The sequence below is a fragment of the Pleurodeles waltl genome, chromosome 6, assembly GCF_031143425.1.
Source record: "Pleurodeles waltl isolate 20211129_DDA chromosome 6, aPleWal1.hap1.20221129, whole genome shotgun sequence".
NCBI classification, from domain to species: domain Eukaryota; kingdom Metazoa; phylum Chordata; class Amphibia; order Caudata; family Salamandridae; genus Pleurodeles; species Pleurodeles waltl.
In genome coordinates this window covers 589,471,518-589,483,618 of record NC_090445.1, presented here as the reverse complement: position 1 = coordinate 589,483,618, position 12,101 = coordinate 589,471,518, and the positions used below count along the sequence as shown (strand labels likewise).

The 12,101-nt window shown below is 41.9% G+C and overlaps 1 protein-coding gene across 2 annotated transcripts in view; it reads right to left on the bottom strand.

Moving 5' to 3' along the window:
• NUDT3 (nudix hydrolase 3) overlaps positions 1-12,101 on the bottom strand; it is a 255,460-nt gene that overhangs the window by 155,401 nt on the left and 87,958 nt on the right. For both annotated transcript variants that reach the window (XM_069238841.1, XM_069238842.1), the window contains exon 2: positions 11,108-11,218. In XM_069238841.1, the coding sequence (XP_069094942.1) occupies positions 11,108-11,218 (111 nt within the window). The remainder of the gene's footprint in view (positions 1-11,107; positions 11,219-12,101) is intronic.

Sequence of the window (12,101 nt, the reverse complement as noted above, 5' to 3'; positions counted from 1 at the left end):
CAGTGTGAACAGTTTAAGAAAACCTATATGCCAAACACAAGGAAGCTTAGGGCCACATTTATGAAGAAACTGGTTTGAGACTTCGTAGTTGACACTTTTTGTGACTATCTATTAGGAAGTTGCAAACTGCCATGTACTAATGTGTCTCAGACACATTTAGTGATTCCTAGTGGGTCGCAAATAGACCTGCCTCATCAATATTCATGAGGCAGGTCGCAATCTGCAACCCACTGGAAATGGCCCGGTATCAAAGGCATTGTTTTTTTTTTAGTTCGAAAACTAAAATGAAAAAAAGTTCTCTTTTCATTTCTTTAAGAGTAGGCAGTGGTCCGTGGGACCACTGACTGTTCTTAAAAAAATGTTTGTGCCCACATTCACAAAAGGGAAGTGATCCCTTGGGAACCCCTTCCCATTTGTGCATGGGTTACCACCTCCTTTGCGGAGTCAGTAAAATGTGAATGTTTTACAACCGAATTCCGGTCGCAAAACGTTCATACATTCCCCTGCAACTCACTATTAGGAAAGGACACCCTTAACTCGTCCCTTCATAATACCAACTTGCAATCCCATTTTGTGATTCGGTAATAGGGCACTGAATCTCAAAACAGGGTTAGTACATGTCAAAAGGCCATTTAGTGGTTGCATATGGTCCGATTCTCCGTTTGTGAGCGCTAAACCCTTTTGTACAAGTGGCGCCAAAATGTCTCCACATCCTCAGACATCATAAGACAGCAACAAGAGACAAGGTCCTGCTAAACATTCTTAAGATATGTCACCCGATGGAACAATTTAACATACTTTGCCCACTTAGCTCTAATGTCAATGTGGTCCAAAACTGCTTTCTTGAAAAATGATATTAGCTAATTCATAGTAAAGCTGGGCTCCAAATATGGAATAATGGAATACCTTCTCCATATGGCAGCACACCTATTGTATTCAAGAGAGAATTATATTAGCTATGTAGTGTTTATACTTAAAAGTTTGAGTGTCATCTGTACAGTAGCTCTGGTCTGGGTACTGAAATTGCAGTGAAGAAACAAAATCCTCGAAAGCAGGTCACTGTACAGAGCACTAGACATTTTTTCCAAATATTTAAATTAAATCACACTTGTGATCTTTTTCATATTATAAGCTTTATTCCATTCTACTTAAAATTGCATTCGAAACTCATTTATGTAAACCATTCCTTCCCTGAGAAAACCCATTCAAGCTGACAGATTTGTTTACATGAAATCGAACCATATGAATTTTATTCACCATGCATCCCAATGTAATTCAAGCCCTTCCGACTCTTTTTCACGAAGAACAATTTAGGATCTTGGAAGGATTATGTTCTGACGTTTTGCCTCTCTGCTTAGGAAAGTTTGTTCATAGTGGTTTTCAAACTCTGGAACACTGTGATAGACAAACCGTCTTTCTTTTAATGAGGGTCAATGGCTATTTAGAAAGACTGTCTCAGTGGCCCATACAAAGCTGCAAACAGCCAAGACCAAAACTTCAGCATCACGTGTCAATAAGAAAACCATTTGGAGTGTTTGCCATTAGAGTATGGGAAGGGTTAGGTGAAAGAGGAATTTTATTGGACTATGTTCTTTTCAATTGCTTCCACTAGCAGAACAGATGGATCTTTTATTTTTATCAGGAGACTTGTTGACAGAATACCTCCTGGAATGCAGGAGACCATCTTAATAGTAGAAAACCAAACAACACAAAAACAGATTATTCACTCTGGAATGATTTCACTGTGTCAGTCAAGAGCATTGTTAAGGATTTGTAGTCAAACAATCGACAAACCAGTAAAAACAAACGGGTCAGAAGATCACAGGCACAGACGTGGGCACTTAATATCTAAGTTTAAGCCCTTCCCTTTTTCTATTTTTAGGCATCTACAGGAGTTCCATCTTTAATGGGGAGATTGATAACATAAGCATAACGTTTCAGTTGTTTCACAATCCATTTTCATGCTATTGTGACGTTTTACTACTACCACATTTGATTGGAGAAGCAGGCATCATACAAGAAAGGAGGCAGGAAAAAGTGGTCAAAGAGGGCCGGAGCTGTCTAGAGGTAAACAAGAAAAACTACTTTCATTGTGATTCAGGTACACAGGGTATGCTGCACTCCCAAGAAACTGACTGGGCTGACCAGAAATGTAACAAGCTTCTCAAATAGAAGCCTGTCACTCTGAAAGTGTTTTGTGATACTCCAACACAACCATCTATCTACACACAACCAGCCTGGCCCTTCAGAAGTGCACCACACATTATCCCAGTGCAATTCCACATTTTTATGACACATTAATATGCAACATAGCTCGTGCATTAAGTGGTCATCCAGTGCAGAGAAAAAAGCTTCAGTTTCTAATAAAATCAAACTCTTCCAAAATAGGAGTATGACAACCTTAAAATAATGGAAGAGAGGAATTTTCCTGAACAATACAGATGAAGAGCACTCCCTAGGGAATCCCATACTGCACACAGGCGTAATGTGAAAAGTGGGTAACGCTGGTATAAGTTTACAGTTTGTATTGGGTATTGCTTTACCCTCCTAAATATGTGAATCATTCTCTCCCATAGTTAGAAAGACAGCTGACCCAAGTTTTCCTCCAACATGCTTGTTTAAGTAGAGCACAGCTATTGTGTTGTCTGTGAGGATTGACACCTCTGCCCTATAAAAGAGGAAGGAACAACATGCTCCCCAGAAGAAAGATAGTGTTCAACTCAAGGTGATTCCTGAGGTGCTTAACTTCCTAGGCTGCTCACAAAGTGTGAGTGTTCGGTTCCTAGCAGTGAACTCACCAGTAAGGTGCAAGCAGCTGACAGGGACCGTTATTTGTGCAATTTGTGGATAAAATGATTGGCCTTCCAGAAGGTTCAACTCCTAAAGTCATCATGAAAGGAAATCACAATTATTTTGCAAATTTTTTCCATAGAGGTTTTTGCACTTCGTCCCAATGAACGCCCTGGTGGATTGAACACATTTTCTGATGGACAAAAGAAACTAAATGAAAGTAGGCGCTTATGAGGTTAAGACGTTTCTGAAACTAGCATGTGGTAGTCAGGGGCTGACATGAAATATGAAACAGGCTGATTTAGCACTTACGGTTTGTCTGGCAAAGGGATTGATGTTCCAAAAAGGAACAATAAGCAGGTTATAGTTATAGCAGCTGTAGTTTTCACAAGGGAGTAGCTGAGAATTTCTTAGTGGTAATGAAAAAAATCTAAGTTATGTAGGTGTTATATAACAACTGAAGATTTCTGACCATGTCTTACAGACCTTAGTTTGAATCACCCAACTGTTTACAAAGTAAAAATAAACTCCAAGTGGATAGGATAGAAGGCTACTTTACCACTGAAAACACCCTTCAAGGCAGGTTGAAAGCAAACAAGAAGCACCTGTACTGATAATGGTGATCACCAACGGAAGGGATGCTACATATTTAACTAGGTAGAACATTCACTAGGAAAAAATGGTTCAGAGCCTGCAGGCCTAGGCAAAGACGGATGCCCCCGGTCCTTTAGATAGCACGGAGGTACCTATAAATGAACTTCCCTGATCCTGAACAAGCTAGATAGCTATGTGCACCAGTAGCTCCTGAGTAGCCTGTATAAGGTCTGGTAAGTTTAGAACTGTTGCAAGTGAAGCACAGAAAGCGCAAGAGCTTATTGTAGGGTATTTCTAGAAAACACCTTATTTTCAGCACTATCTTGTTCTTTATTGTTAAAGGCCCGATTACAAACAAAATAAGCTGATCTCCCACTGAAGATGTATGCTCACTGCAGAGACAAGGAGCCGAAGTCCTTGTAAGGAGTTATGTAGCCAACGTGATTGCATCCACAGATGAGGCAGATTTGTGCTTAGGGAAATTTGCACTTTTTGGGATAACCTCTGAACTCCTGGATTTCTTCCCTTTTGGTGTTCTTCTGACCATAAAAGCTTGGAAACCTTGATAAATCGGGTAGGCACCCATTCTTTGGGTTGAATTATCAAACATATTTACTTATCGGTCAGCGCCTACAATCCTGCATTTAAAAGCCCTCATCAGTGACTAGGCAAAAAAGGTTTTAACAATAATGGATTAGTCCAGGACTTTGTCTTTGTATTTCCCAGAAGAACGAAGGTCCTCAGGCATAAACTTCTCAGTGGATAAAGATCGAGCTGTCCTGGGCACTAATCACAGTATCCACACCTTTACTGATCTAAGTTGCTGATGCTGTAAATAGTTCTTCAGCTTAACATGGGAGGAACTCTGCAAATTTCACAATGTTGACTAAGGTTTAAAGATTATTACAGGACATAACTTCGGCAGCCAATCCGTTTATAAGATAAAGGAGAAGCCCCACAGCTTTTCAACCCTTTGTTTTTTCACACAATTGGCTCTTCAGCAATTAGTAAAAGGTGGAAGAGTCCGAACTTTCTCATTGCCTAAAGATGCAGGGATCTCAGCGAACTAAGCAGAAACATTCCTCCATCATGCTTAGCAAAACAAGATGGCTAACCTGTCGCAAACCCATGTACTATGCAACAGATTGTGGTAGCATGTAGCATATCACTAATTCATCATTTCCCAGATTGCTGGTCAGAGACTACTGGCAAACCTCCTGAGTTCTCCATAACGACCACATTGTGCGTCACCAGGAGTAGGTCTAAAGCCACTGAGATTAAGGCCGGAAATAGCAGCAGGGCTGCCTACACTGGAGCCTGAAGCAACCTTAAAGGCCACTTTTGCAGGGGACTGCTTGGAGCAGCAAAGAGCTGGAACAACCAACCCCTATACCTCAGACAAAGCCCATCGCTCACGGTCTTCAGGGAGAACCTCAATATGTGTCTTTTCGGAAGAGGCTCCAACCCCACCGCCACTCCCACCACTGCTGCCATCCATGACACCGTCTCTCAGCATTTGAATAAACATTGTGATCCCCTTTTCATAGACTAATCTTTTCATGTGAAAGAAAAAAGTAGAGTGATAGTGTTTAAATGACTTCTTGCTGTTGTATTCTACAAAGTTCAAGTTCCTGCGTAACAGTAGGTTCCACTTCTTTCTAAAGCCTGGCAGCATATGGCAGTGGCTCAAGATGTGGAACTGATCACTTTCATGAGCCAGTGTCTTTGCACTAGAGGCATGTGGTGTGCAACCACAGAGCAAAGAGGCGGTTACTGGCTTAGCTTTGCTGCCAGACTGTTAGACAGGAACAGAAAGATGGTGATGAAAGAAGGCGCACTGGCCAAGGCCTCTTGAAGTGTCTTCCTTCCTGCCCTTCACCTTCCCAGCCTGAGAGTAAGTCAGACAAAGCAACCACAAACACACACAATACTGTCTGACCAGATCAACCCCAGATCAGAACATCGGTGATGTTTGCTATCAAGATTTTACTTATACATATTTTATTGGGGTTAGGCTTTGCACTAGAATTACGTTTATCAGGGTGAAAATTCAGGGTAACATTCAATCGACACGAATGGAGTTTGGAAATGTGTAAATTCTTACATTCGCTGTGTGACCCTGTTTTGTGCTCTTGAATAGGCCCAAGCACTTCTGCCTGTTGGGCTGGGGAACCACTGGGGTATAAAAGCCCCACTGCAATAGCAGAAGATTGAGTCTTCTGCTTTTTGCCATTAAGTGATATCCATTATTTGGAAGAAGGTGGAACAGAGAGATGGAGTGCTTTGGGACTTGTTGATTTGAGATGGGACCAATGTGGTAACTTGCACTAATGACAGCACACTGATTTGGGCTGTCTAGGCAAACAGCTGGGACACAAACATTGACCTGCACGTAAGTAGTACCTGCTTGAAGGAGTGGGGTGGAGTACACAAGCTGCGGTTTAGTCACAGGGCAGATATGATACGGATGTGACAAATGAGAAGGTCTTTGATCCTGTAACAATTACTGTTCAACTATGTCTGCTGGGGCTGGATGAGTTTGCAAGGCTCACAAAGATCACTAAATTAAACTAACTAGGCAACTATTGGAAAACTGTAATTGTAAAGCCCCTTTACATTCCTTGTGACAAAAGTATAGATTCTACTCCTACTTGAAAAGGTATAACAATTCAGTAGCGCTGCTGCAGGAGATGCATCTCAGTTGCACGGACAGTATGCCTCAGCCTACTACACATAGTCTAGAGAGGTGTTTATTATGGTGTCAGTGGGGTGTCATTTCAGAGGAAGGAGGTGGTAACAGGCACAGAGGTCAGCATGTACTGCATTATAGAGTCTTTGATTACAGGGCCATGTGTAATGTTTGCCTGTGTGCCTCAAACGATCAGTGGTCTTTCCAAAGATTAATGGAGCAGTGATATCTAGACTGTCGTGAAATGTGTTCTAGACTTTAATAGATCTCACGCCTAAGGAAAACAGAAAATGTACATGGTAGGCAGATGAACTGATTATGGAGAGAAGTGGAAATACTAAAGGTTTGCAGACTGCAGCATCTGTTGGACTCAGCCTATTCGCTAACTCATACTACTCCTAAGCTAGGGACTCAACGAAGTAAAAAGCAACACCCACTTTTGTTTTACAAATGCATCTCTTTCCCCTCTTACTCAAGTACTCAAATGGGGTGCATATGGGTCAGAGTTAAATGGAAATCATGTAAAGTAGTGCTCAGGGTGAATGTTTAAATGAAGTTTATGGCATGAGGCTTCAGCTAGGACTATCACTGAACAGAAGGTACTTCAGGAATTCACAGTAAAGGCTATGACACTAGAAATTTTCAGAGTTCATGGCAGGCAACATGGAGACACAAGGGACACAGCTGTGCCTTCATAAGGGAGTCTGACAAACTGGGAAATCTGTGGTCAGGGTCATCTATAGAGAAACACCATGGCAAGGGTTACCAACATGTTGAAAAGGAAAGGAAAAAGTTATTTAACAACTTTACAGCTTGAAGTTATTCTGGAATCACAAACTGCCATTATTCCACTATGTAACTGTTAGATACTAAAGTAGGTTGCTAAAAGCCTGGACCACCGACTCTCCAGTGTGGGGTGTTGCAGGAGAAAGTCTGGATATGTAGGGGCAGTCCTGTGTCTCCTGGATATCAGTCGAATAACTGGTGGGCAAGATCCTGACCAAAAGTGTGTTGTTAAGGTCTTGTTAAAAGGCAGATGTGGTTCCTGTGAGGTCTTCCCAGGCTGCAGGACCTCTGTTGGTACGATTGTCTTGACCTCATTGGTATGCTTTTGAAGATCTAGGAACTCTGCGGCTCTCCAAAGGACCAGGGTGAAGAAAGCAGACTTCCTTTGACAGGCCAGGACTAGGTGAATGTAGGCCAGGGTCAGAGGAGGCATCAGGGTCACTGCCATCTTGGTCAACCAGTCTGCAGTGTAAAGGAAGTGTCTACGAATAAGATAAGGAGCGAAAAAGTTGCGACTTTGGTGGGGATCGCTGCAGATTCACTTCTATGTACGAAAGGACTATTTGCTTCTCCTACAGTGCTTGTATTGACACACCAGTAAGGGCATCGGTCATTCCGCCAGCAATAGAGTTACGGCCAATCCCAGAAGAGAATCAAGGGCGGAGGGTGTGTCTGGGACAAATCAACCACCAGTAGACCAAATGGATCCCCCCTTGTATCCTCGGGGCCCAAAAAGCACGCTGAAGGGATCCAGTAGAGTAGCAAACAGCAGCAGCACAGGTCTGCGTTTGCTTCAGCATTTTCAATGGACATAGGGACTCTGAATGCATCAGTATCAGGGCCAGGATCGGTTCCGAAGTTCAAGACAGTCTACAGCTTGGAAGAACCCTGGGGATGCAGCGGCTAGGCTAAGAGGAGAAGTTCTTCAGCTTCTTACGTATCTTCTTTTTAGACTTATCCAATTATTCTAATGTGGAGGATGAGCACTCGTAAGAAGAATCTCTGGAATGAGAATGCATCATATACCTCAAGCAGGGCTGGGCCTCTCAGCGATGTTCTGCAACAGAGTTTGGCCTGGCTGTCCTCGACTGTTTAAGTGCATTTGTTGCATGGCCTGGTGCAAGGTGGGGAGGGGTGGGGAGGTGATTGTTCTTTCACTAATTTTGCTGGCAGGGGCAACCAACAGATGGGTTGATAGTTGTTAAGATCTGTTGGATTTAAACTAGATTCTTTCAGTAAGGAGAGGATAGAGGTAATCTTCCACTACTTAGGGAAGTAACCTTTCTTAAAATATGGCATTGAAGATGTCAGTATGCTGGACAGCAATTGTTTTAGAAGCTAACTTAGTTATGGCAGAAGGGCAGGGAGCAAGAGGAGATCCTGACTTGGCACCATAACCTGAGTCTTAGTCATAGTGGAGAATTCTGAAAAGGTAGAATGACCTACTTCCCTGGTCATCTGATTATTAACTTTCTGAAAGGGGTTGGAGTTATGCTCAAACTTGTTGTAGATGTGCTCCACTTTCTCACGAAAAAGAAAGTTGTGAGCGTATTACAGAAATCCTGATTATTGTCTAATTGGTTATTACCAGGCACAGTAGAGAGTTTAGAGACTACCTGGAAGAGTTCTTTGGTCAAATGTTTTGCTAGTTTGATTCTTTTTGTTAAGTATCTGGATTTTTCTTTAAAAATTAAGGCAGTGTTTATAAGCGCTGACAGCAAGTTTGTATTTTTTTTTAATGCCTTGCTTTACTCCTTCCGCCATCTCCATTCTCGTCTTTTACAAGCTAGTGTCATCAGTTTGAGACTGTCTGAGAACCAGGAAGCCAAGGGTTTGCCCTTGTGGGAAACAGTGGTTTTAAGTGGAGCTGACAAAGAGACTGCCAAAGACAACCATTTTTCATAAAAGGTGGTAGCTAGATCCAGATCCACTGAGATACCTGGCTGCCCCAGAGCAAGAATTTGAATTAGTAGTGCCGCCTGAATTTTATTTTGTGCCGAGACTTGAAAGCATTACAGATATTTTTCCTAACATGGTGCTGCACTGTAGTTGTAGCTCAAATATAACGGCTTGATGGTCAGTCCACATCAGTGTCAAACAGCACAAAGGATGGACTGTTTGAGAATATCCCATCCACCATATTGCCGGCAATGTGGGTAGGACCATCCACCAGTTGGGACAGACCAAAACTAGCGAGTGTGTTAATAAGGTCCTCTGTATCTTTGTCATTGAAGATTTCAAGATGATAATTGAAATCTCCTAGTACAGTCAAATTATTTGCACACAGGCTTGCTTCTAAAAGGGCACCTATTGATGGAGAGAAACCATTAATGTGGCCTGGTAGGCGATTGATTAGTAGTCTCTTGAAGGCATGGGTTTTGGCAAGTTTGATATTAAAAGTCAAGGCCTTGCATTCTGGCCTGGAAGCTGGCACAAAGATGGTGAGTTGAGTGCAAATAAATTCAACTCAGGACTTGGTGGGAGTCAAAACCGTCATAATGGGCAGCACAGACGGTCTTTCCTTTGGTGTGCATGCCAGTGGCGCAGACGGCATTCCTGCGTATTTAAATATCCATCCCTGTGAGGGGGCGTGACCAGGAGCTGCCACTCTGCAGCACAAGTCCAAAAAAACAGGTGGGTTAAACAAAATGCAAAACTGGGGTCCCGCAACCCCTTCAATCCACTTGCAGACTCCCCTGCGAGGTAAAGCTACCGCTAGCCAAGGCAAAATTAAAAATAAAATGAGAAAGGCTAAAAAGCATTAAAAAAATTACATAGCCTTACTCGCTTTCATCTGACAGCTCCCCTCATGCTAACTTATGTGCTAGTCACTGGGCTTGGTAAAAGAAACAAATTGCCTATGCATTTTAGGTTTTGGCATGATGCACCCACCCAAAGAGGGCATTTACTTCAATATACAAACACAATCTCTCACTCAAACTGATAATTAATTTGCAATTACTTTACTGCTTACATACTACTATTTTATATTCTGACGGCAGACTGACTGAAGTAAAGCAAATGTTAACTTTCATTTTCCTTTGTTAGCCTATTACCTTCAGAGGTCTGAATGCATTTTCGGGACCTCCAGTCTTACAAACTGGTGATTACCAAAAAAGGTACTCCCAAGAGTAAGCACCTAGCAGGTTTATCTCTTGAATGGGTGTGGGTATGGTACCCTGGAGCCCTAACCATTCTCTCAAAGAGCAGTTGTCAATAAGCCCCAAAAGGTGATGTAGAGACTGCTATTACAGAAGGACTTGGATTCATCTTACAGTAAGCATGACAAGTGGCGGCCAGTCACAATGTTGATGGATTCCCGGAAGTATCAGGTGTACTTTTGACAAAGAAAGAGGTCTCATTTACAAGAACAATCTGATTGAAATTCCCAAACAAAAGCACGCAGGTCTTATGAGAGTGAAGCTGCATTGCTTCAACTAGTCTACAACAGCAGGTATGCAGATGAGGATTTGTTTTTAGACAACTAGAAAATAAACATAAAAATGGGCAATGAAAAAAATGTGAATCATCAGAAAAGACTTTTCTGCATCCCGTGGATGGATGGGTAGAACAAACAAATTGGACTGAGATACTGGATTCGTGTTGCAACTGTCCTTGGTTTCCAAATAAATCAGTTTCTTAGATAGCCTACAGTAATAAAAAAGCATTGCTGTGCACAGTGAAAATGTATATAGTTAATCCACTGTCTGTACTTTACAAAATTACTTATTGCTATTGTACCCAATAATATCAACAATGAAACCAAAACACACTGCACAATTCGGTCTACAGTGAGCTCCCTCACACTGAAATTACTTGCCAAACAAATACACACATGGATGCTGGGTAAATGCAGTTTCCTGCACCCTCAAGAATATAAATTAGGAACCCACATTCCAATCCCAGAGCAAAAATCAGTTGTCTAGCATATCACTAGAGTTAAACCATTGCAGCCACTGTAAGTATCTGAGCTTCTCTGCTTTTAGTCTGTGACGCTTGTAGGTATAAATATTAAATGTTAACTGTAAAAAGAAGTTTTATCCCCGACTGGGCTGATTAAGTCATTGTGTACTCTCACCAATTACACTGTCTATACTTGGTTAAATTGGGAGTCTAAAAAGATGTGAAGGTGATACGTCCTTGTCTTTTTCAATGGTCTTATCTGTTCCAACACTAACTTTAGGACAAAGTTTATCAGTTATGCACATAGGTCTGTATCCCTGAAAAAAGTTACAGCAAGGTATATACCTCTTCACAGACTTCACGGGTAGCGGCCATGTTGGGCTCCTCCTCGGGCTCCATGCCACCTCCAGGAACGATCCAACGATCTGGGTGACGACTGCTGCTGACCAGAAGCACCTATCAAAAAAAAAGTGAACTGGATTTAGAGCTGGGACTGCTACAAATCCTACTCCTGTCCCAAATTACCAGTTAGCATCAATGTCGCCGAAGAATGGGGTGACCTGGGTTAACATTAACAAGTTACAATTCAGTTGTTGTCAGTGCTCAATAGGTAAGCTTTCCTACAAATTCTCAAGTTGAGACACTAGTGGTAATTTCATAGATATGTTTCTACTTGCTCCTTGCAGTATGCAAGATCTGACAGCTTTTCATTCGGTAGATTATCCTTTCCCCCAGTACATTGTCACTCATCTTTTGGTCAACAGAAGTGCAATATGGACGCATTTCTTTACTGTCAGCTGTATATTTTTACCCAACCTCAATAAACATAGATTTGGGATTGAACACTCACCAGAGTAAGGGTATTAAATGACTTATTGTGATGTCACCTCCTGCGAGGTCACTTAATTGTATTTGAAAATTAGTAGCCCCCCAACACTATTGTTCTTCAGACTTATGTCCTGATTACAGCAGTGCTAACTTCCTTGGGTATTTCCTTTCACTGCTATTGGGAACGAACATGAAGTCTAATACATGCTACGTGAAATAACACTAGGGGGCACTTGTACGATAACTCAGAGGCCGAATGAGTCTCCAATCTTCCTCCCAAATGCCATTCCCCACTCTACCTTTTCTTAACATTCCAGAATACTCACTTAATTCCATGGCAACTGGTTGACCCAAAAACTACACATTCTCCCCCTTAATAACACAACAAGCTACAACACCACATACAAAATATAAAGAACATAACTAACAATTGACACCTCCGCAGTCCATGGCATAGAAACATAAAAATGGCAATACAAAATAAAAGAACGTGTAACATTTGAGTGGCAAT